This window comes from Macrotis lagotis, chromosome 8 (genome assembly GCF_037893015.1).
Source record: "Macrotis lagotis isolate mMagLag1 chromosome 8, bilby.v1.9.chrom.fasta, whole genome shotgun sequence".
In the NCBI taxonomy this organism is placed as follows: domain Eukaryota; kingdom Metazoa; phylum Chordata; class Mammalia; order Peramelemorphia; family Peramelidae; genus Macrotis; species Macrotis lagotis.
The window spans coordinates 137,008,264-137,032,138 of NC_133665.1; the positions used below are offsets into that span (position 1 = coordinate 137,008,264).

Below are 23,875 nucleotides of genomic sequence, written 5' to 3' on the forward strand. Positions count from 1 at the left end.
CTTTTGATTCTATTTTATTATTTCTTTGTGTCTTAGAATGCCATTAGCTTCCTTTTATCCAATTTTATTTTTTTTTTTTAGGTTTTTGCAGGGCAAACAGGGTTAAGTGGCTTGCCCAAGGCCACACAGCTAAGTAATTATTAAGTGTCTGAGACCGGATTTGAACCCAGGTACTCCTGACTCCAGGGCCAGTGCTTTATCCACTATGCCAGCTAGCCGCCCCATCCAATTTTAATTTTCAAGGAAATATTTTCTTCCTCGAGTTTTTGATTCTCAGTTTCAAGTTGGTTGACACTTTTCATAATTTTCTTGGATTATACTTATTCTTTTTCCTAAATTTACTTTCTCCCTTTTATAATTTTTAAAGTTCTTTTTAAGTTCTTCTAGGAAATCTTTTGTACTTGGCATAATTCGTTATTTTTCATTGGAAAAGGAGTAGCATTTTGATTTCCATTCTCTTCCTATGAATATGAACCCAGATCTTTTCTGTCCCTGTAGAAGCTATCCATGGTGGTTCTTTCTCCTTTTCTTGCTCATTTTTATTGGTTTGTTGTTACTATTGCTGTTGTCATTTTTATTAGCAGCAGCTAATGTGATCAAATATTAGTCCTGGGGGACGGGGATTAATGCCCCAAACCTCAGGTCTTTCTTACTGTTAGTTTCTTAGCTCTTTTTAGGAGCTCAACTTTGGACTCTCCTCTCTACTCCTAAGCCATAGATACAAGTGGCAAATGATCTTACTCCCTGTGGTCCCTCTGGTAGCAAACTACAACTGTCCTCTCTGCCCTGGACCTGGGGTCAGGGACTGTATTCTCCTGCACATGCTCGTACTCACTTCCCCTCATTCCCCCCCACCACCACCACTGCATTTCTCTGGTGTGTGCCAGCTCCTTCTCCCTCACAGCAGCAGCCCAATCTGAAACTGCTCTGGTCAGTATAACCGTGCTTGGCATCCTGAACAATGGAAAGTCCTTCAGTCTCCTCCTGTTCGGTGGTCAGACTTCCACACTATCCAAGAGAAGAAAGTTTCTAAGATTGAGGCTTTCTCCCAACTCCAGCTGCCTCCACTATTTGCTGTTGTTGATTCTGCAGAGTCCATCTGGAGGTGTTTGCACTATACTTGTGCTGGAAGCTCTATCCCTGGGGGTCAGGTCTTTCCTGCAGACTTCTAAAGTTGTTTTTGGAAAATGGTTACACCCATAGTTTTTTCTGTTGTTCTGGGGCTATGTTCTATCTCTTTTTAAGGAGGAAATTTAGAAAGTTTTCTGATCTCCTTGGCCATCTTCCCAGAATCCTTTCCCTATGGCTAGACTTCTAAGCCCTCTTAATGTTTTGGCCAAACTCGAATGCTAGTAAGGATTTAGAACTGGAAGTGACTTGGACACTATTTGGTCCAACTCTGTGAGAGAGGAGAAAATGGAATTTTTGAGAGAGGAAGATCACAAAGATGGGACATGAGCTTGGAGCCTCTGAATCCCAGTCCAAAGTCTTTCCCATTTCTCTCTATTGCTTGGAGTACCATATTTCCATTTCATCATATTGCTTGTAAGGAGTGTCTTCAGCTCCACCAACTGTGATTCTCTGGGATGTCTTCTTTCTCCAGGTTCTTCAGCAGCTGGCATCCCTATTGGATGATCGAGAAGGATCATCCTTAGGTGATCTCTTGGGAGAAGAGTTGTTAGCAGTCCCATTATTACAAAATGTCCAAGTTGCCATCTGCATCCCAGAAGATGACTGATGATGGTAGGATTTCAAGCAGTTATTTTAGCATTCAATTCCCCAACAATTCCTACAATAATCTTTTTTAACTTAGAATTTAGAGTAGCAACAAATGCAAGACCATTTTAGAACTGAACTTCACAGCTGTGCCGGGAAAATTCACAAAGAAATTGTCCTAGAGGTTAGAAGCATGAAGGTTCTATACCATGGTAACTATATAAGAAGGAGGTTCTCAAAGGACCATAGGAAGAATTCTCTTAGCTTCACGTTTCCCATCTATAAAGTGAGCTTAATAATTCTCATTCTACTGAGCCGTTGGGTTGCTCAGAGAAACAGGAGATTGACTTTTCGTCAGCCTACCTCACAAACTAGCTGCTAAAGATTGAGGGAAAGAATGAGTTCAGATAAATGAAAAACAACTCATGAATAGTGATGCTATCTATAAACTATATCAGATTATTTATGTCTGAGAACAGGGAGGGAAAGGGATAGAATTTGGAACTCAAAAATATTGGTAAATTACTATAGCATGTAATTGGGGAAAAACAAAATATATAAAAAGTAGTGATGTTGGATCTATCATGATGTTACATCTTTGTCTCTGCAGAAAAAGCCCATGAAGCTCCTAGTAGTTACTTATATTTGCCTTATGGATTTTCGGCTGAGCTTCCAGTCACGGAGCAAGCCTCAGGTAATAATACTTGCTTAATGGTGGTCTTTGAGGTAAGAGCTTTAATATTTGTAGGCAGCAAGGGATTGGGGTTTTTTTCCCCTTGCTTTTTTCTTTCTTTAACACAGATGAGGGGAAAAACCCTTTCCACCTGTCTCCAGACACAGACTTTTTTGTGCTTCGAGACAAAGAAAGAGAAAGGCTTCGGTTGGTAAGTGATGGACTTGGGGTGGGGGAGATTCTCTATCTGACCACAAAACAAAAACAAAGACACCTTGAGATGAGTCTTCTTTCACTCAATGCTCCTGTATCTCCATTCTACCAGAATGTACTGATCAAGCCTGTGTCATTCTGTCTTCAGACTGTTTCCTCACAGTGTGATCATTCCCATGAAGAACTTTAATAATCTTGTACATATGGTACTGAAAATAATTTGAAATAGTCTCCTAGCTCAATTCCCTGCTTCCAGTTAACTCTGATCCTCCTTTCACATGCTACCAGAGAAATCTTCCCAAGATATAGCTTTCATTTATTTTTTTATTATTATTAATTTTTGGTTTTTGAAAGGCAGTGGGGTTAAGTGACTTGCCCAAGGTCACACAGCTAGGTAATTATGAAGTGTCTGAGGTCAAATTTGAACTCAGGTCCTCCTGACTCCAGGGCTGGTCCTCTATCTGCTGCACCAACTAGCCACCCCAAGATAGAGCTTTTATTAAGAACTTTTGATGGTTCCCCAGTGCCTATGTTATCAAATCCAAATTCCTATGCTGGGTTCTCCATAACCTGCCTCTACCCATCCTGTTCAATTTTTATCTCCTATGATTCCCCTGCTTGAAATATTTCTCTTAGGGTTTACTTCCTATCCCACAAATAGACCTGGTTTGTTCCTATCTCCTATATTTGCATATGCTAGGCTTTCCCCCACCCCACAATGCCCTCCCCTCTCTTCTGGCAAATTCTAATCCATCCTTCCAAGCTCATCTCCAAGGTCACTTCTTCCATGTTGTCTACAGTCTGGACTCATTGTTAGCATTTCCCCATAGAACTAAAAATCAGGAGAGAGAAAGTCCAGGCTAGCAGCAGATACTGGAGTTTGTTCCAGTCAACCTGCATTTGGTAGCATGATTTTCAGTGTTAAATATGGGATATGCTGTTTTTCCATATGGGAGCTCCCAGATAAACTAGAAGCTCTCCAAGGGCAGAGACTGATTGTTGCTACTCCTGTCTGACAGAAAATCTGCAACATAGAATAGGGGCTGTTCAGTAAAGAGATGGAGATTCTTTTTGATTGGTTGACCAGATCACATAAAGAGGAATAGTCAAAGAAAAGAATTTACATTTCCTTCCCTCCATTTTTGGATTCTTTGGTTAATATTCAAACCCTTTCAGTTAAAGCAGATGTCAGCCAGGGATTAAGTATGAGCCATAACCCATAGCTGCTCTTTTCCTTTTGTCTCCATGTGCCTTTAACTTTGTGTGTCTCTCTCTTTGTTTTTCTTGGTATACTTCAATGTATGTGTATTTTTGTGTGTCTGCCGATCACACTTAACACACACACACACACACATGCATTCTCACCAGTTCCATCATTACATGATCTCTCCAACATCTAGTAGTCACAAACTAGCCATTAATTAAGAAAAGAACACCCAGATATGACAACATGGTCCAGACTGAGGACAGACAACCCTGTAACCTGCAGCATCCCCGCCATGTTGATTTCCTCTTTGGATGATTGGAGGTGAGTGGGGAGGGGAAGAGGGCAAGTTGGGCTTCTAATCTAACCAACCTGTTCCCCCCCAGGAAAAAGAGGCAAAGAAAACCCAGAAAGTCCATGAGAAGATGACCTATTTCTCTAAGATAGCTGCTAAGAGCACTAACCTTCAGAGGCAGCTACAGACAGAAGACCACATGGAGGAACAAGCTGTACGTGCTGAGGCCCAGCGTCTCCGAAAACTTCGAGAGAGCGCTTCCTGTAAAATTTCCATCACCAAAGGTAGAGTTAGTGCTAAACCCAGAAAATCTAAGCCAACATTCCATGGCCTGGGTGTAGTGGGATTCTGTAAATCATCTCATTTCTCTAAGACTTAGTCTTCAAAATGGAGTGTGATTCTGAAAATAGAACACAATTTAAAAGTGGAAAATCTGACTCTGCTGTATCACTTCTCTGAACTTCAATTTCCTCATTTATAAAGTGGGACAATAATATATGTGCCCCCCCCATCTATCCATCCCAGTTCATGGAACTGAGAGTCACAAAAGAATCAGACAGATCAGTGATATAGAAAGCAACAAATCTTTATACTGACACATTTTAGACCATACAAGGAAGCCTGAAAAACCAAAATGAATGGAGAAAATAAAGGATATTTTTGATTGGTTTACCAGATCACACTAAAGAGGAATACTCAAGGAAAAGAACTTACATTTCCTTCCCAAGGGCGTATTTTTTTGATTCTTTGGTTAACATTTAAGCCCTTTTGGTTAAAGAGATGTTAGTCAGTGATTAAACATGACCCATAACCCATAGCATCCAGGGAAGGTGACAGGAACCCTTGCTATAATCAGTATTTAGCAATCACCTGCTGGTTAGTGTTTAACAATCAGCTCCCAGAAAAATCAATCAGTCAATCAATCTGTAGGCATGACATACTTTTAAGTTAATTTGCATCATCAACACTTAAGTCTAGACAATCAAAAAGCAATAAATTAAATCCTGATTTATGGCATTTACCCATTTTCAAGGTACAAAAATATTAAAATTTGAGCATCTTCTATGAGCCAGTTCAGAGTGACTCCACACTTCTAGTTGGGGTGATCTTTGGGACATTATGGGAGAAGAAACAAGGGTCTCATAGAGAGGTATATCCTTGGACTTGAAACATCCAGTTTCTCCACACTGGATGGGAAGGAGATTGCAAATTTGAAAAAGACAGGAGCAGATTCACACACAGGCACATTTGAATGGTTTCCCATTTCTGATGTCATAGGCAGGGAAACCTTGATTTTTGACTAGGGAAGATCTAGCTGAACCAAATAAGAAAACAATCATGTGGGATAGAAATTTCTAGAAAAGGGAAAGTTAAAATGGTCTTGAGGTCAAGAAGGGGGGGCATGTCCAGAGCAGAGACAGACTTGTTCAACTCATAAGCCCCATAAATAATGAGGGATGAATTTTATCTTAAAGGAGAATAGAAATATGAGTCATCATCATCATCAATATTATTATAAGTGAATTCATTAATACTGGTTAAATTTTTGGTCCCTTATAACGCTAAAACCTATGATTTACTTAATTAAATTTAATGTCATAATTTTGAGTCCTTGCAAAATCCAAAACTGTTTCCTGAATTGTCAGAGAAAAAGACTGTTCATATGAAAACTTTAGTATTCATTTTTTGTATTCCCATGAATACTTATTGGATGATTCAATATTGATATCTAAATACTTATCGTTTTGGAAAAGTGGCTATTATTTTTTTTTAGGTTTTTGCAAGGCAAATGGGGTTAAGTGGCTTGCCCAAGGCCACACAGCTAGGTAATTATTAAGTGTCTGAGGGTGGATTTGAACTCAATTACTCCTGACTTCAGGGCTGGTGATTTATCCACTGCACCACCTAGCCACCCCAAAAGTGACTATTATTGATAGAAAATAATGACTTTTTAAATATAGTTCCAGAAAAATTAAGAAGTGAAAATAAAACAAGAGTAAGATATTAAAAGTTTAAAGATAGGTAAAAAGGAGATAAAACTATTCCTATTTGCTGATGGCATGATGTTCTACTTAGAAAATTCTAGGAAGTCAGTAAACATACCAATCAAGACAATACCTTTTGCAAATTTACAAGTGATGAAGTAAACCCATGAAAATCAATAGTATTTCCTTTATAATAACAAGCAGAAAGAGATGGGCATAAACATTTATCACTATGCTAAGCAATTTACAATTGATTCAGAACAATCCTATGAGAGTGGGATTATCTCAATAACAAATTTAGGAGCAAATAATAAAAAGGGAAATTCCATTCAAAATAGCACAAAATGTTTAAAATACTTAAAGCTGAATTTCATAGACTCAGTTCAAAAGAGTCCTTATAGAAAAAACCCTGAAGAATAATCAGTGCTCATGATTAGGCTGTGCCAAAATAATAAAAATGGCAATTATCAAGGTTAATTTGTATTTTAATATTGTACCAGCAAAACTAAAAAAAATATACAGAGGATATAAAATTTACGTTATTATCTTATCTAAGTGGGGAAGAAGGAAAGAAGGGAGAATGGGATAGAAAATGGAAATATTTAACAAATGAAATGAAAACACAATAAAACATTTAACTAAGTCAACATATGGCCTGTATGGATACACACACACACACACACACACACACACACACACATATATATATATGAATTAGTGGCCTCATTTCCATTTGAATTTGATACCATTGTTTTACAGAATACTATAAAGTAATAGTACAATTCATTTGTAGAAACAATATATCTAAAATGTCAATGGGAACAATGAAAAGAGGTAGAGGATAAGGACTAATAACATTTCAAACTATATCATATATTAGCAGTCATCAAAACTGTTTAGTATTAGTTAAAAATAAGAGTACATCAAAAGGAGAGACTAGAAAAGAGAGAATAAGAAGAAATGGAATGCAATAACCCAGAATTTGATAAACATAAAATACTTGGGAAAAATTTCCTTCTTTGATTAAAAAATATAATTGCTGGACAATCATATTCCACTGTAAGTTCTAAATTACTTTATGACCTTAAAATTAAATATCATAAAATTAAAATTACAAGAAAAAGAGATTATATACCTTTTATAGTTATGGGAACTGTTAGGAACACAAGGGATAGTCAATTACAAAAGATAATATAGATAATGGATTATATGAAACTGTAAAGCTACCATAGAAAATCAATTTATCTAGGAAAAGAAGGGGGGAGTGGCAAACAATTTTTGTATCAAATTTTTCATATAAGAACTAGGTGGCACAGTGGATAGAGCACTGGTCTTGGAGTTAGGAGGACCTGAGTTCAAATCTGACCTCAGATGCTTAATAATTACCTAGCTGTGTGATCTTTGGCGTGTCACAACCCCATTGCCTTGAAAAAATAAAATAAATAAATAAGAATTTGGTTGATATCCAAAATAAGTATATATATATATATATATATATATATATATATACATATATATATATATACATATATATGTCCATATGGATAGATAGAGACATATATATGCACACACTCATAGACATATCTATAGAGATTTATAGATAGATATACTCACATATATATCAATATATTTGATACATAACATACACATATGTATATGTCTATAAAATAACAAAAACCATTCCCCTGATGGATAAGAAGTTAAGGGATATGAACAAACAGCTTTCAAAAGAATAGCAGTCTATTAACCATAAGAAAGAATGCTCCAAATCACTAATAATAATAATGATGATGATCAGAACAATTCTGACATTTCATATCATGGTAAATTGACAAAGATGACAAAAATTGGGAATAATCAAAATTGGAGTGATTCTGTGAAGAAAGACACTAATGCATCATTGGGAAAACTATGAATTAATCTAATAATTCTGAAAAGAAATCTGGAGTATTCCCCAAAAGTCAACAAATTGTTCATTCATTCTGATATACTAATGCAACTATTAGGTCTATGATCCAAAGAGATCAAAGAAAGAATAAAAAGACCTATATGTTAAAAAAAATTATAACATTTCTTTTTGTGGTGGCAACTAAGGATGGCCAGTCAAGGGGAATGACTGGAGATTTTAGTATATGAGTGTTATTGAGCCATAAAACATGACGAAATGAACAGTTTCTTTCCTTCCTTCCTTCCTTCCTTCCTTCCTTCCTTCCTTCCTTCCTTCCTTCCTTTCCTTCCTTTTCAATCTTTCTTCTTTTTGTTGTTCAAATGGAGAGAGAAGTGGAATGGAAAAAAAATGCTTACTAATTGCAAAAAATTAATAAAAATAAGTTTAAAAAGAAAAGCAATGTATCAAATATTTGACTTTTTTCAATAGGTTGAATTGTTAACTTTAATTTTTTAGACAAATTTTTATTGATTTTTTTGCATCACTTTTGTATCACTGCTACTTACCAGTGATTCCACAAATAGAAGCCTCCCTTATAGCTGAGCAAAGCAAGTCTTCATATTTGTCAGGCTTGAGAGTTTGATTCATTTATATCAGTGGCATATGGTATGAGATGTTAACCTCAACCTAAACTGTGCCAATTGCTTTCCAATTTTCCCAGAAATGTAAATTCTTAGTCCAATAGCTGAGTCTTCAGCTTTATCTAGTACTTTTATGGCTTGCAAAGTAACTTGGATAGATACAAATATAGAGGTAGATATAAGCATGACTGGGCAGCTAAGTGGCACAATGGATAGAGCATTGGGTCTGTGGTCAGGAAGGCTTATCTTTGTGAGTTCCAACCCAACCTCAGACTTCACTAACTGTGAGATCCTGGGTGAGTCATTTACCCTCTTTGCCTCAGGTTTTATCTATAAAATGAACCAGAGAAGAAAAATGACAGACCATCTAGTATCTTTATCAAGAAAAGCCCCAGGGGCAGCTAGGTAGCGTAGTGGATAAAGCATGGGCCTTGGAGTCAGGAGTACCTGGGTTCAAATCCGGTCTCAGACACTTAATAATTACCTAGCTGTGTGGCCTTGGGCAAGCCACTTAACCCCATTTGCCTTGCAAAAAACTAAAATAAAAAAAAATACTTTAAAAGAAAAGCCCAAAAGGGATTACAAGAATGGGACATGACTGAAATGATTCAACCACAGCAGATATGGATAAGCTACAGATACAAAGAATCAGAGCTAGATATGGAGATGGAAATAATCTCATTTAACATTTACAACAACCCTGTAAAAACAGTGTTGGAAGTTGGTAAATGACTTGCCCAGGATCCTACAGAGAGTTAAGTGTCTGAGGTTGGCTTCAAGCATGTGTCTCCCTGGTTCCAAATCTGGCATTCTATCCAATAGGTCAAGCTATTTCTCATTGCCTAAACAGACTGTTCTTTATATGTAACCTAAATTCAAGCCTTATAATCTGAGGTCATTGATTAAAATTTGCCAGAAATTCCCTTGGTAAGGATATAAACAAACTCTTCTGCTCTCTCCAGATAATTGGGATTTGGGATTATTAAGGTGGCTTCATGACAATCAACAATCCTCTTAAGTAATAGCTTGATGTAACTAATATGTGTTTTAAAAGATCTGAATCCCAGGCATAATATCAAGTGATTCAGTTTGTTTGCTTTGCCATTCTTAGTTCTATTTCTGTGTTGTGTTGAATATTAAGCTTACCTTCTGATCTCTGCAAAGCAGGTATCTTAAGTCTAATATTAAGAAGAAATAGATAAAATGATCCATAGAGGGCTACTTTCTAAAATAAAATATGTAAGTAGAATGTAGGGTCTCTGAGGGACAAGGACTCCTTAGGTTTTTGTCTTTAACTCCTAGCCTTGACCATAATATATAGGTGTTTTATAAATACTTGGGTTTTTTTTTAATAATTCAGGAATGGGGATGGCTAGGTGGCACAGTGGATAGAGCACCGGCCCTGGACTCGAGTGCCTGAGATCAAATTTGGCCTCAGACATTTAATAATTACCTAGCTGTGTGGCCTTGGGCAAGCCACTTAACCTTGCAAGGTTGTCTTGCAAAAAGCTAAATAAATAAGCAAACAAACAAATGAATAAATAAAAATAATTCAGGAATGGAGTTCACAGGAACTCTCAGTAAAGTAGATTCTCTTCATCAAATATTGACCTACAATATCCAGGAAACTGACCCGGAGTTCTAGAGAGTCAGGAACACTCTTTGGACATGATAAACCAGACTTGGATCCTTGGAGAAGGAAAAATCTATTTAGTAGGCGCCTTTCCTTAAGTTGGAAGATTTAAAGATAGCAGCTTTAGAGAGGCAACAGAGCATCAGTAAAATTTCTCAAGAGGACACCATATAACAAGAGAGATAGAAGCTATCAGAGCAGTGGTGGAGTGACAAGTGTTCCTAGACTCTTTCTTCCTAAGAGAGAAGGAGGAGAGGTAGAGCCAAGATGATAGCATTTTTGCTGAGATGTCCCAACACATTGCTCTACAACAACTTAAAAGATTGTCAAGCTGAATTTTACAGTGGGAAAGTCAACCAAAAAAAATCACAAGACATTTTTTCTATCCCAGAGCAGGCTAGGAAGCCAGAAAGAGAAACCTTCACACACTGGGGTGGGTGCTGACCAGAAGCATGGCATGGTGGCAGTGGTAGAAGTGATACCAGCTATGGGTTGTGGGGTGGCAGCAGGGAGAGTGGCCAAGCACCAGAAATGTTAAGAAAAGCAAACACCTCCATCAGAAAGAAATTTCAGGCGAACTCTGTAAAAGCAGATGCAGAATCAGGCAACTGAAGAACTCTAGTCTGCTATTGCAGGATGAAGAAGAGTAGTCTTAGTCATAAGGGAGCGGGGAGCATACTTATATAAAGACCAATTACCTGGCTGTGTGGCCTTGGGCAAGCCACTTAACCCCATTTGCCTTGCAATAAAAAAAAAAAGCACAGACTAGGAGAGTCTTTCAACCTCTCCCCAGTTTACACTACTTTAGAAGCACCAAACACTTACAGGGAACTGTTGAGCTATAATAGCAGCAGAAACACATAAAAGACAGAAGTTCAGTCTAGACATCCCTCTACCCCACCCCTAGAAATAAGTAGAGTGCAGAAGGTTGAAAAAATGAGCAAATAACAAAGAACCTGTCTGTAGAAAGCTACTATGGTGATAGGGAAGCTTGACACAAACTCAGAAGACAATGACTTGAAAACATCTACAAGGAAAGTCTCAAAACAAAATGCAGACTGGATATAAGCCCAGAAAGAATTACCCAGAGGACTTTAAAAAAAAGGATTTTGAAGATCATATAAGGTAGAGGAAAAATTGGAAAAAGAAATGAAAGTAATGCAAGGAAGTTATGAAAAAAGATGACTTGGTAAAAGAGACAAAAATTACTGAATATAATTCCTTTAAAAACTTGAATTGATTGAATGAAAGCTGATGACTTCATGAGAAATCAAGAAACAATAAAACAGCCAAAAAACTGAAAAATAGAAAATAATATGAAATATCTCATTGGAAGAGTGAAGGGGGAATTTCTTGGTTAATACTAAGTTCCTAGTCAATGTCAAAGTACTTGTCTTGACCTCCTAGAAGAGGAGGAGAGATCTATCCAGGATAATACCAAATTATTCTCCTGGAGAAAAGAGGAACAAGCAAGAGGCCTGGGAAAAAGCCATAGTGTAAAACAATCTACCTGGACTTTGCTCTTGTATGCTGTTGTGAGATATGCAGGTTGTGCAGGTCTGATGGAAGAAGGGATGGTGTTTCATTTTCATCACCAAGTACAAATTTCTATTTCAGAGAGCCCCCAGACCCTGTTTTAGTACTATAAGCCTAGAGCAGGGGTGGGGAGCCCAGAAACCCTATGGTAGTACTATAAGCTTTGAGCAGGGGTAGGGAACATTCAGCCCATGGATTATATAAGTCTAGGAAAATCATTTGGTTTGGAGCTGCCAAGGCAACCACAGGTAGGACACAAAATTCAACAAATCAAGGATCTTTTTAGGGTTGGGATTTTTAATTTGATAATTTTGTATGGTAAGTATCCTTGATGTTAAAAAGTTTCCCCACCCCTTGGTCTAAAGGATCACAAAGGTCCTTAGGGGCTCAAAAGAGAAAGGTGGGGCCTGAAATCTGATTCTTTTGGAGAAATCTCAACCACAGAATAGTACTGTGAATCTAAGGAACTAAATCTGTATTCTAAGGGTCAGACATATGTAACAGAGATGGTAGGAGAACTGTCTTAATTTTTTATGAATTATTATGAATCCTTGTTTTTGTCCCCATTATTTCTATGTTTGAAATAAAGGCTCTTCTATGTATATTGTATATATACATGCATATATATATATATATATACATACATATATATAGTTAACTTGAATGATTATACATAAGTTGAGAGGGGTCTTTTAATCCAGAGCTCTGATGATGATGGTGATGAAGACAATGTCCTTTGTTCTCAAAGATGATAACATCAGGGACCAGGGACGTGATGCCATGTCAAGCACAAGAGTTGAATTTGGGTGGTGATGTGTGCTGAGTCACCAGTTTCACTTTCTTCTCTGGAGCCATCTAGGTTCAGTGGCTAGATTTGAATCTGGATAACTAGAAATAGCCATGGACAGGAGGCTTTCAGGTTTAAGTGACTTGCCCAAGGTCACACAGCTGGTAAGTGGCAAGTGTCTGAGGCTGGATTCAAGCTCCTGTCCTCCTGACTCCAAGATCAGTGCTCTGTCCACTTTGCCACCTAGCTGCCCCAATCCATAGCTATAGTGACAGATACAATCTATAGTTATTTTTTAAAATAAATTTTTTGGGGTTTTTACATTGTTTAAATTTTCCTCCAGCCATCCCATGAACACATATTTTTAAAATAAAAAGAGGGAGGGAAAAAATTTTAAAAAATGATCAATACATCAAAAAAATCTAAAAAATACACAAAATGATCCACATCTGTTGAACTGCCACCTCTGAGAGAAATAGTCTTCTTGTATTTCTTCTAAGGGCCTGTGTTTGACACAGGCCATATTATGACATTCTTTTTGGACACCATAAATTGGGGCACCAATCACATATTTTTGATTTATGAAAAGTCCCAAGACCCTCAGAATCCAGGGCCGTAGCACTTGTCTACTTTTAACTGCTGAGGAATAACTGAATTTAGCATCTACTTAGCAAGATCAATCCAGTTCAGAGGCATCCACAATAGAAATACAATTCATAGCAGCATCAAAGAATTGGAAACAAAATAGATGCCCATTGATTGGGGAATGGCCAAAGCTGTAGTAGATGACTATGACAAAATATTTCTGCACTTGTAAAAAATGATGAATATGAAGAAAAGCATGAGAAGATTTCATTGGACTTGAGATAGGGGAATATAATCTATTTACACAATGACAATAGTGATGCTAAGAGAAGGGATCACAAAACACAACCACATGCCGTGAAATTACAATGACCAGCCTTGCAGAAGAATGTGTATTTATCCCTTATTTCAGAGTTGGGGGGCTACCAGTGTGGGATAGTATAACATCGACTTCGGCAAATATATTGATGTGACCCAATTGTTTTTCTTTTCTCTTTTCTAAATTCTTTGTTATTAGAGACTACTATCTAGGCAGGAAGGTGGGAGGAATATATTGGACAAGGCACGTTATATAAAAACTAAAGATACCAAGAGAAAAAAAATTTAAAGACAAAACAATGCTCCATTTGCTACTCACAGCCACATCCCAGATGATATCTTCCCTTGTCCATCCCTGCTCTGCTTCCTCTCATTCTCACATTCTTTTGGGGTATCTCCTCTTATGCATACTCCTACTCACTCAAACCAATTGGTCTTAGAAGGTTGACTTGGGAGCAGTTAGGTGGTTCAATGGATAGAGACTGGTCCTGAAATCCAGAGGACCTGAGTTCATATCCAGCTTTGGATCATTGACATTTACTGTATGACCCTGGGCAAGTCACTTAACCCCAACCACCTCACCAAAAGCCAAAAGCAAAAAACTAAGGGGAAAAAAAAGGTTGATTTGAGGGTACATTTCATGCCACTCACTCCAAAGCCAAAACTGCTAATTAGGACTCAGGAGAGGTTGCCTGGAACACGTTAGGTGTTTAATAAATACTTCGTAAATGAAACCACTGATGGGATCATGGGAAGACTTTGGGAGACTCTAAAGGAAGACTGGTAAGAATTTAACTGATGAAGAGGAAAAGAAAGGGCATCCCAAGGCAAAAGGAAGAAATATGGAAGAAAACAGTGGATGTTCAGGGCAGAAGGAAGAAATACAAGTTAATTCTACACAGTTTTTACTATAATAAAGTCTTCAAAAATACCCATAGGATGGCCTCCAGCACTTTGCAAAATGGCAAGGATGACACAGGATGAGACACAGTCACAGTCTGCACCAGTTGATGAGAACATCCAAGGATGAGAGATCATCCCTACCCCCACCACCAAGAGGGTAGAAATAAAAAGAAGAAACATTTTGCTAAACTTTTATAGTTTCATGATATAAATAATATAATAATAAATAATAATATAAAATAGTTACATTTCTATGTGGTCTACTATATTCCAGTATTTTACAAATATTATCTCTTTTGATTCTTACAACAGTGCAAGTAGATAGGTGCTATTATTTTTCTCATTTTTACAATTTAAGGAAACTGAAGCAGGTTTAATGACTTGTCCAGGTCACAAAACTAGGGTGAGGCCACATTTGCATTCAAGTCTTCCTGACTCTGGACTCATTATTGTGGGCACTATGGTGCCACCTAGCTGCCTCCAGCTTAAAGTGTTTTCTTTACCAGAAGCCTGCAAGGTATTTTAAAGAGTATTTTAAATTTTAAAAATTAAAGATTATTGCCCCCATTGTTCAGATGGAGAAACAGGAGCTCAGAATGGTAAAACCGACTTGTCATTGGGTCAGATATGAAATTCAAACCCAAGTTGCTTGACTTCAAACCACTCCCCAACCCCTTTTTTTTCTTTTTATTATACTCTACTAACTTGAAATATATAGGGAGGGGGTGGCTAAGTGGCACAATGGATAGATCACCGGCCCTGGAGTCAGGAGTACCTGAGTTCAAATCCAGCTTCAGACACTTAATAATTACCTAGCTGTGTGGCCTTGGGCAAGCTGCTTAACCCCATTGACTTGCAAAAACTAAAAAAAAAAAAAAAAATCTATAGGGAGGACAGCACCAGAATGGGGGTGGTTTTGAACATGAGGCTAAGGAATTTAAATTTTAATCCACCAGCACTAAGAGCTATTGAAGATCTTTGAGTAAAGAGTAGTTGCTAAATGTACGCATGAGAAAGACTCATCTTGCTGGGATATGAAGGATGAATTTAGAGGATGGAGAAAGTTGGAACAGGAAGGGATATATCTTGGGATGATCTCAGGAGGATCCATCAATGTAGGGGAGGTTGGCCAAATGACTTCTATCCTTCCTTCTGGATTTGAATCTTAAAATCCTTCTGTCATTGCAGATAAGAAAATTGAGAGAGAGAACCTGACCAGCTACATCGAACAGAAGAGACAAATGTTTCTTTTACAGGTACCTGCCCTGTGGACAGTCCCCAGAATGGATAGTCCAACTCCCTTAACACCAATTTCCAATCTGGCCCTGCTAAATACCCACCATTAGAGTGTCCCTGATGTTCTCAAAGGGACCAGTAAGATGGGCAAGAGCTATAGCCTACCTCTACCCTCCAGGGTATTGAGACATGTATGCCCCCAGAGTCTGAAGAAGGACAGATCTGCAATGGCAGAGGGGAATGGGCTGGAAGGGAGGGAAAATTTCCAAGGAATGACTTTTGCCAGTGCCCTTCAATAGAACAAACTTGTTTTGGAAGTTGGTGATTGGTGGTTTCTTCAGTGGTTAATATGGCTTAAAACAAGAAGCAGGAAGGAAGATTGGGACATGAAAAAGAGGAAAGTGAGGAAATGGGAAGCAGAGAAGTGATCTTGACCTGGCTTCTTTAAGTCTTTGAGCAACTTCATTTTTCACCTCCAACTCAAAAGGCAAACTTACCCTTTTCTCTTCATGTTTGTTTCCCCAAATGTCAGCTCTTCCCCTTCTCTTCTTGCCGCCTCCCTCCTTTTCCCTCTTTTTCTCCTCCTTGTTTCCCCCTTCAGCCTCTTTTCTACCCCCTCCCCATATTGACTTGTATCATTTCTGAACCCATCCCAATTCCTCCAAGCCAGGCTTGGAATTCTGTGATTCTTTAGCCTAAGATTTTATGGTCAGTGTCTTTCCTCTTCTCCTTATTCTCTACCATGGAACAAGGGTTGGGAGGAGGGAGGTGAGGGATCAAAGGCAGATTCAGGTAGTGGCAAAGCTTCCTCAACTTGGGGGCTTAGCAGACCCTTCTCTCTCAATGGTGTGTCATCCTCTCTTGAATGTGGCTCCAGTGATTCCCACTCTGGATTTTGCAAGTGTTGTGAAATATTGGGTCACCTCCATCTTCCCTGTGAGTTGTTAGGATGGGGAATGGGGGAGGGGGGCAAGCTCTCTCCATAATGCTGATCATTCTTTCTGAGTCTGGTGATTGCTGACACAGATGTGCCAGGGAGAACAGGTAAGGATTCAGAAACCATATCATAGCTAGTTCACTTAACCTCTCTCAGCCTCAGTTTCCTCATCTGTAAAATGGGGATAATACCTCCCAGGTAATAACCCCTACCTCTCAGGATGGTGATGAGGCTCAAATAATATGTTTTGTAAACCCTTTATTTGCTACAATTCTTCTTCCTTTATTCGGCACAAGGTGGTGTGCAAATACCATCTTACAAACTGATCTCAAGGAGGAACCAACAGGGAATCCCTGTTCTTTCTTACTTTTATATTCTGGCTACAGGCAGGTCCTGAGGGTGAGAGAGGCGGAGCATAGGCCATAGGAATTAGAGCTAGAAGGGGCTGCAAAGATCTGATAGGGGCCTTTCTCAGGCCTAGTCAATCAATCACCATTTCTCAGATGCTGTGCGACAAGAATCCAACAGTGTTTGCTCTTAAGGAGCTTACCTTCCACAAAGAAGAATATACAAAGTAAATACAGAGCAATTTGGGGGTGGGGTGAGGGGGACAGAGGTCCTAGAAGCTGGAAAAATCAGAAAAGGGTTCCTTGAAAGCCCACTTTCTAAATGGGGCTATAGTTGAGTTCTCAAGGTGAGTGTTGGATTCTAAGAAATGAGAAGAAGGAGAGAAGGCATTACAGCTTTTACAAAAGCACAGAGATAGAAGGTGGACACTGTTGTATGAAAAAAGCCATATTCTTCATTAACCCCCTTCCTTCCTTCCTTCCTTCCTTCTTTCCTATACTCACAGTTTCTCCCCATCTTCCTTTCTTTCCACTTTTTTACTCTTCCCCATCCACTTTCCCACATGGTAGACCCTATGTACAAGGCTGAGGCCAAGACTGGGGAGGGAATGTTGTATTCTTAGAATTCTGTCCCCAAAGTGTGGTTTGTTGACCCTTAGTATGCTCTGGAGGTGAAGAGAGAGGAGATCCTGAGACTGGAAATGTTGGCCATCAAGGAAGAGATGAAGTTGGAGAAGGCAGAAAAATTCCTGGAGAAGGACGCGTCTCTGTTTGATGAGTTCCTGAAAGAAAACGATAGGAACTCTGCGCAGGCCATGAAAATGTAAACCAAGGGGGGGCAGGTGCAACCATGGTGGCAAGGCCCATGAGGACAGTGGAGGGTAGCCAACAAGTGTCACTAGTCAAGATGACATCCCCCCAAGCTTAACTCTCTCTCTAGGTCCTCAGTAGTGAGCATTGAAAAGGATACTCTGACCTAGAGGCTGAGCCTCAGAAACCCATGGAGGGAAAATCTCCATGTATCATTGGGGGAGGGGGAAATGAGGGGAATCTGGCCTCTTATTTCACCCTAATGGAATCAGTCTAAGAAAAGTATTCTTTTCACAGGGCAGAGAAGGACCATGCTGTAGGTCTCTAGAGTATTATCCTTAAGCCTAGATTTAATTATCCATTGAAATGGGGCCCTTCTTTAAAGATTGGTTCTTTCTATAAATATCTACCCAAGTCTTAAATTGGGGGCCTTAATCTAAATCTAACTCTAATCTAACCCTAAACCCAAACACTAGCAAGCACTCTATTAAACATTAACTTTGTCTCTGACTCTAAAGCCAGAATCCCCTTTATTCCTATTGCTAAAACCTTAATCCTATCTTTAAATCCTCACTTAATCTCAAATACTAAAGCCTTAAATCCTAACTTTTATTTTAGCCTCACCACTGCACAAATACACGTCAAAGGTCACTATCCTATGTACTCATAGCCATTGTCCTTGGGGAAGGTTCCCCAGAACCTAACCACATAGGTTGGAGATCTTACCTGATAGCTCCTGTTCCCTTAATAATGCCAGAATGCAAAGGAAATTTAAGAGGTTGTCCATCCTTCTGTCTTCAAGCACTAACCTTGAAGACTGGCTCTGAAAAGTAGCCTCCACTTGAACCCTTTATACCACATGTAAAGATACAACATTAATTGAAAATAGCTCTCTATTTCCTGTCCTTAATGCATTAAGGCTAATCTTGTATAATTTTATAATGACCAAGTCCATGCTCTTTACATTCTCCAAACTATGACCTCCTGTTTTCACCAAGGTGCTCAAAACCTATATCTCTATTGGATCATTAGTCTTGCCCATATTCTTTTAACCTATGGAGGGAAGGACATGTATGGCCTTTTAAGATCTACCATGGCCTACTAGCTTTAATAGTTTCTGCCAGAAGGTAGACTTTTCTAGTATTTGGTGGATCATTCAACTTTGGGTTGACCATAAGTTTAGCCAGCATATTTTCTGCACCCAGTTTTGTGTTAGACTCTGTTATGGGGCCTAGAACATAGTCAGTGGAGAGAGGCAGGCAGGAAATAACCAAGGCCTATATCAAGGACAATGAGGAGCTGGGCCTTGCTGAAATGAAAGGTATGTGTTGGAGAAGAATCCAAATTGAATTTAGATCATAGAGATCCTTAAAAAACAGGAAAGAATTTAGACTTGGTATGTCAGTCAATTTCCATTATTTTTATATTTTGAAGGTATCAGTGGAGAACATCAATTATCTCTTCAGTCATATCATATGTGACCCTCCCATGTCCTCTTCTGAATATGTTTCTTTCCTGATATTCATATATATAAGATGACCCCATCAAGGAAAATCTGCTGTCATCCCCTTTCATCCACCATGTTTTTCTCCATTGATCATTGGTTATTCAGAACTTTTAATTCTTTAGAGATTGCATCATTTTAAGATTACACATTGTTGGGAAAACATTTGGGTGTTCTCAAAATGTAAATAGACCTGAAGAAAGGAAGGTTCATGACTCATTGGGTAAATCTAGTTTATAGCATCCATGGAAGAAAACGGATGAGGGAATACTTATACAGGGTCCTTTGATGAAATATGGAAGGATTAGCAGGGGTCATGGGAGTCATATAACTAAAGCTGGAAGGGAGATAACTTAGCTGCTACATAATCCAGTCTCTTTATTTAACAAAGAAGAAAACTGAGGAAGGGCCAGACAATTTATGTGACTTAGAATCATGGGATCATCAGTCTAGAAACAGAAGAGACTTTAGGTGTCATCTAGTCCAATAAGAGGATAAGCAGCCTGCTCAGGGTAACTGGTGGCTGCCATATCTTTCTCCTGGCTCTCACACTTGTTGTAATGAAGATTATGATATAATGGAAAGAGTACCATACTTGAACCAAGAAACCTGGTTTCGAGATCAACTCTAATCCTTGTTATATGACTATGGGAAGGTCTCTTTGACCTTTGTCAGCCTCTATTTACCCACAGGATGACTCTAAGGAAAGTATTTTGTAAATCTTCTATTGCTATGGAAATATGAATAATTATTCATTGTAATCAAGTCTTATAGGACAGAGACATTCTTATGCCAACCAACTAACTCAAGTATTTATATAGGAATTCTACATGCAGAGCTCTAGGCATGGGGAGATATAAAGAGAAATGAGACTCAACTCCTGCCTTCCAGGAGCTCACAAGTTAGTAGGTATTTCATAAGACCTTGAACTGGAAGGGCCCTTAGAAATTATCTAAAACAATGGTGTCAAACTCAAAAAAAAAGAAATCACCCATTCCTGGTGCCATCAATTGACTTAGATAACCACAAAATAACATTATCTATGTTATGCTATTTTTTAATTTATTAATTTATTTTGTTAAACATTGCTCAATGACATTTTAATCTGGTACAGGGTTATTTGTGCCTCAGGTTTGAGTTTGACACCTTTGAACAACTCCCTCATTCTAGAGATGAAAAAATTGAGGCCCACCTAGGGTAAATAACTTGTCCAAGGGGATGTAGATAAGTGGGAGGTAGGGAAGATATACATACCTTAAAGACAGGCCATAATTTAGTGCAATAAGAGTTCAGAAGAGAGATAGCTAATGTAGGCTGGGACTGTCAAAGAAAATTTCCTAGAGAAGGAAGGATGAGAGTTGAACCTTGAAGGATAAATAGGATTTTAGTTGTTAGAAGGATAAAGATATGTTTAAGCCTCTTTACTCTTTTAGAAGACATTTCCCAAGCATAAATCTCTTCAGTGTAAGCAGAAGGTGTGGGACTGGACCAGTTGATCTCTCTAGAGACATTCAATTTCCAATATTTCAATACACTGAGCCTCTTTCTTTGTCCTGGCCAAGGGAACGCAAGATGGAAGATGGTTCTCTAATCTTTCTAGGTCTTTAGGTTGAACTTCCCCCAAGAGAATTAATTCTTTAACTTGGGCTGGGTCTGCTGCTAGTAAGGCTGACTAGTTGATGGTCTGGCTACCTCTCAGAAAAAAGTCTTCCTTCTGTTGTAGAGCTGATAAGGAGTCCAAGGCGAAGATGGAGAAGATTTTTGAAATCCGGGATCTCACAGCACAAATCTTAATGATTAAAAGGTGACAGTTCCCCTACTTCCCCTCCAGAGAGAGTCAGAAAAAATAATCATGTTAGGGGGAAAACCTCTTGGTTAATCTTAGGAGCATAGAATTGTCAGATTTAGGACTAAAATATGCCATACAGATCATCTCATCGGGTACAGTAGAAATGTACCCAATTGAGAATCAGCAGAGTTGGGTTCAAATCCTGCTTGCATTACTTACTGAGTGTGACTTTGAACAAGTCACACTTTCTGGATCTCTCAGTCTCCTCCTTTATAAAATGAGGACATTGGATTGGATGACCTCTGAGTCTTCTCAAGCACCAGATTTATCCTTTTGCTATACTTCATTTTATAAAGGAGGAAACTGAGGCTCAGAGACATAACTCCCTAGATACCAGGTAAATCTTCCTAAAACATCATTCCTCAGTTCTTGTGCCTATAAGGGATCACAGCCCTGTGAAGGAGCCAGGGTACAGCTATTTATCCCCATCTGACAGATGGGAAAATTGAGGCCTGAGGGCTGTAGTGATTTAACTACAATTATACAGCAAGATGGTGGCAAAGTTAGGCCTAGACAATCTATCAAATAAATTAATGTATGGAAAACTCTTTGAAAACTTTATAAATGCTAGCTACAATTGTTCTTGTGATTAATCATGCTAGGATTTCAGTCAGCAGGATCACTTATAAAATATTTGGAAGCTTCTCTACTTCTTCCCCATTCAATCGATTTAAGTAAATTGTCCTGAGTATCTGAGATATTTACACAGTAAGTATCTGAGGTCAAATGTGAACTCAAGTCCTCCTGACTCCAGGACTGGAGCCCTATCCACTGAGCCATCTAGCTATCCCTTCCCCTACTTCTTTAAGCATTTCTCAAACAGAATCCCGTTCAACCGAAGAAGAAACTATAAAAATGTGATCCAGTTGATCTCTCAAGGGACCTTCAATTTCTATTTAGGCAGCTGGTATAGTAGATAGAGGGCTGACCCTGGAGTCCGATTCAGCTTCAGACACTAATTACTTAACTTTGTTGGCCTCAGTTTCTTCATCTGTAAAATGAGAATCAAATGAGATATTTGTAAAACATTCAGACAGTGCCTAGCATATTGTTATTGCTGTTATTACACCCAGTCTAGTGTTCTTTCTACTATTCTACTGCCTCTCTTAACTTTGAGTGGAAAAGTAGGAAGGACGGAGGGAATGAGAGGAGGACTATGCACATAGTTCAGGAGATATACACGCATGTGCATTTGTATTCATATCTACATAGACACATATGATATGACATGAGGATATTGGAAAAGGTCTTCTTATTCTCAAATGTCACTTCCCATTTCAATGTCACTAGAATTGTGGAATTAAAATGGTATGGACTCCCTCTCTTTAATAGAATATTAAATAGTTTAGTCAATCAAATAGCTGTTAAATAGCAAGCACTCTTCTAGGCAGAGGAGATACAAAACAAAGATGAAACAATCCCTATCCTACAAGAACTCTTGTTCTAATTTTTACCTTGCCTTACTTGAACACAGGACTTGAGTTAGGAGACCTAGCTCCCATCCCAATGTGCCATGTGACCCTGTTCCTCAACTTCTTCAGCTGTAAAATGAGGATACAACTACCGATGTTAACCTAATTCATTGGACTATTCTAAGGAAAATGCCCTGATATGAAAATGTATAATGGGGTCGTGTTATTTAAAAATATGTTGCCTCTAGGAAAGGTCATACCAGGATGGCAAAGAAAGATAAAAAGGACATTCCAGAGAGGGCAAAAACCACAACACCTACATGCCAGACCTGGACCAGGGTCCCATATAATTCGAGTCTCCCTGCAGAGGACTGGAGAACTGAGACTTTGGAAGTCATGGGGAAAAAATAAAGCTACAATAACCCCAAACTCACAAGTTTAATTGAACAAGAATTATACAGTATTTACTTTAGACATTGTTTAGACCAACTCTATCATTTTACAGATGAGATTGAAATCAAAAGTGGTAAAGAAATTTGCTTGAGGTCACAAACATAAAAAATATAAAAAATGTGATCCAAAGTCAGATTCTATGATTCTAAAATTCAGCATTTTTTCCATTACAACTAATTTTGGCTCTGCCCTTAAATAACTATGTGACCTTGGCTAAGTCTCTTCCCCATTTCTTGGTCAGTTAAGTGGAGTTAGGTTGTTTCTGAGAACTTATACACTAATATCTGGGAGGATTCAAGCTAGGAATGTGAGGTATAGAAGGGTGACATTCTGATGGGGTGGGGAACCTGTGGTCATGCACCATTGGCTTAACCTTTGCAATATCTCTTTTTTGAATCCTGATCCAGTGAGATCTCCAAGTTTGAAGACAATGTCCAGATTTTTAAACTCTATAGGGATTTTCTCTATAAGATGTCCCCCAAGAAGTGGCTGATGACCCATGCCAAGAAGTATTTGGCCCATGCTACTGCCAAGATGACTGGAGGCCTAGACAAAGAACAGATTCCATTTTTGCCCGTGGGAAAAGGTAACAAGAGAAAGGAGAGGGAGACCAAGGCATTGTGTCTGAGAGGGACTGCTCCATCCCTATGATTTGCAAAGCCCCTACCTACTGGGCCACACCAGGACAGACCTTAGAGTTGCCTACAATATTCTTATGTCATATCATATGTGTGTATATGAATATAAATACACATACATGTATATATGTATAGTTCATGAACTATGTGCATACTTCTCGCACAGCCTATTTCTTTTCCTCTCATTCCGCCCTTCCTACTTTTCCACTCAGAGGTCCGAGAGGCAGTAGATTGGTAGAAAGAACATTAGACTGGGTATAATAATGACAATAAGGTTGGGTTGCCTAGACCTTAGGCAACAATAAAATGAGC

The 23,875-nt window shown here is 38.6% G+C and overlaps 1 protein-coding gene across 2 annotated transcripts in view; it reads left to right on the forward strand.

The window, feature by feature from the left end:
• Positions 1-23,875, forward strand: part of CFAP100 (cilia and flagella associated protein 100) — a 47,225-nt gene that overhangs the window by 4,879 nt on the left and 18,471 nt on the right. For both annotated transcript variants that reach the window (XM_074198456.1, XM_074198457.1), the window contains exons 2-9: positions 1,604-1,743; positions 2,327-2,410; positions 2,518-2,600; positions 4,193-4,385; positions 15,566-15,633; positions 17,557-17,720; positions 20,935-21,015; positions 23,333-23,511. In XM_074198456.1, the coding sequence (XP_074054557.1) occupies positions 1,701-1,743; positions 2,327-2,410; positions 2,518-2,600; positions 4,193-4,385; positions 15,566-15,633; positions 17,557-17,720; positions 20,935-21,015; positions 23,333-23,511 (895 nt within the window). In that variant the 5' untranslated portion in view covers positions 1,604-1,700. The remainder of the gene's footprint in view (positions 1-1,603; positions 1,744-2,326; positions 2,411-2,517; positions 2,601-4,192; positions 4,386-15,565; positions 15,634-17,556; positions 17,721-20,934; positions 21,016-23,332; positions 23,512-23,875) is intronic.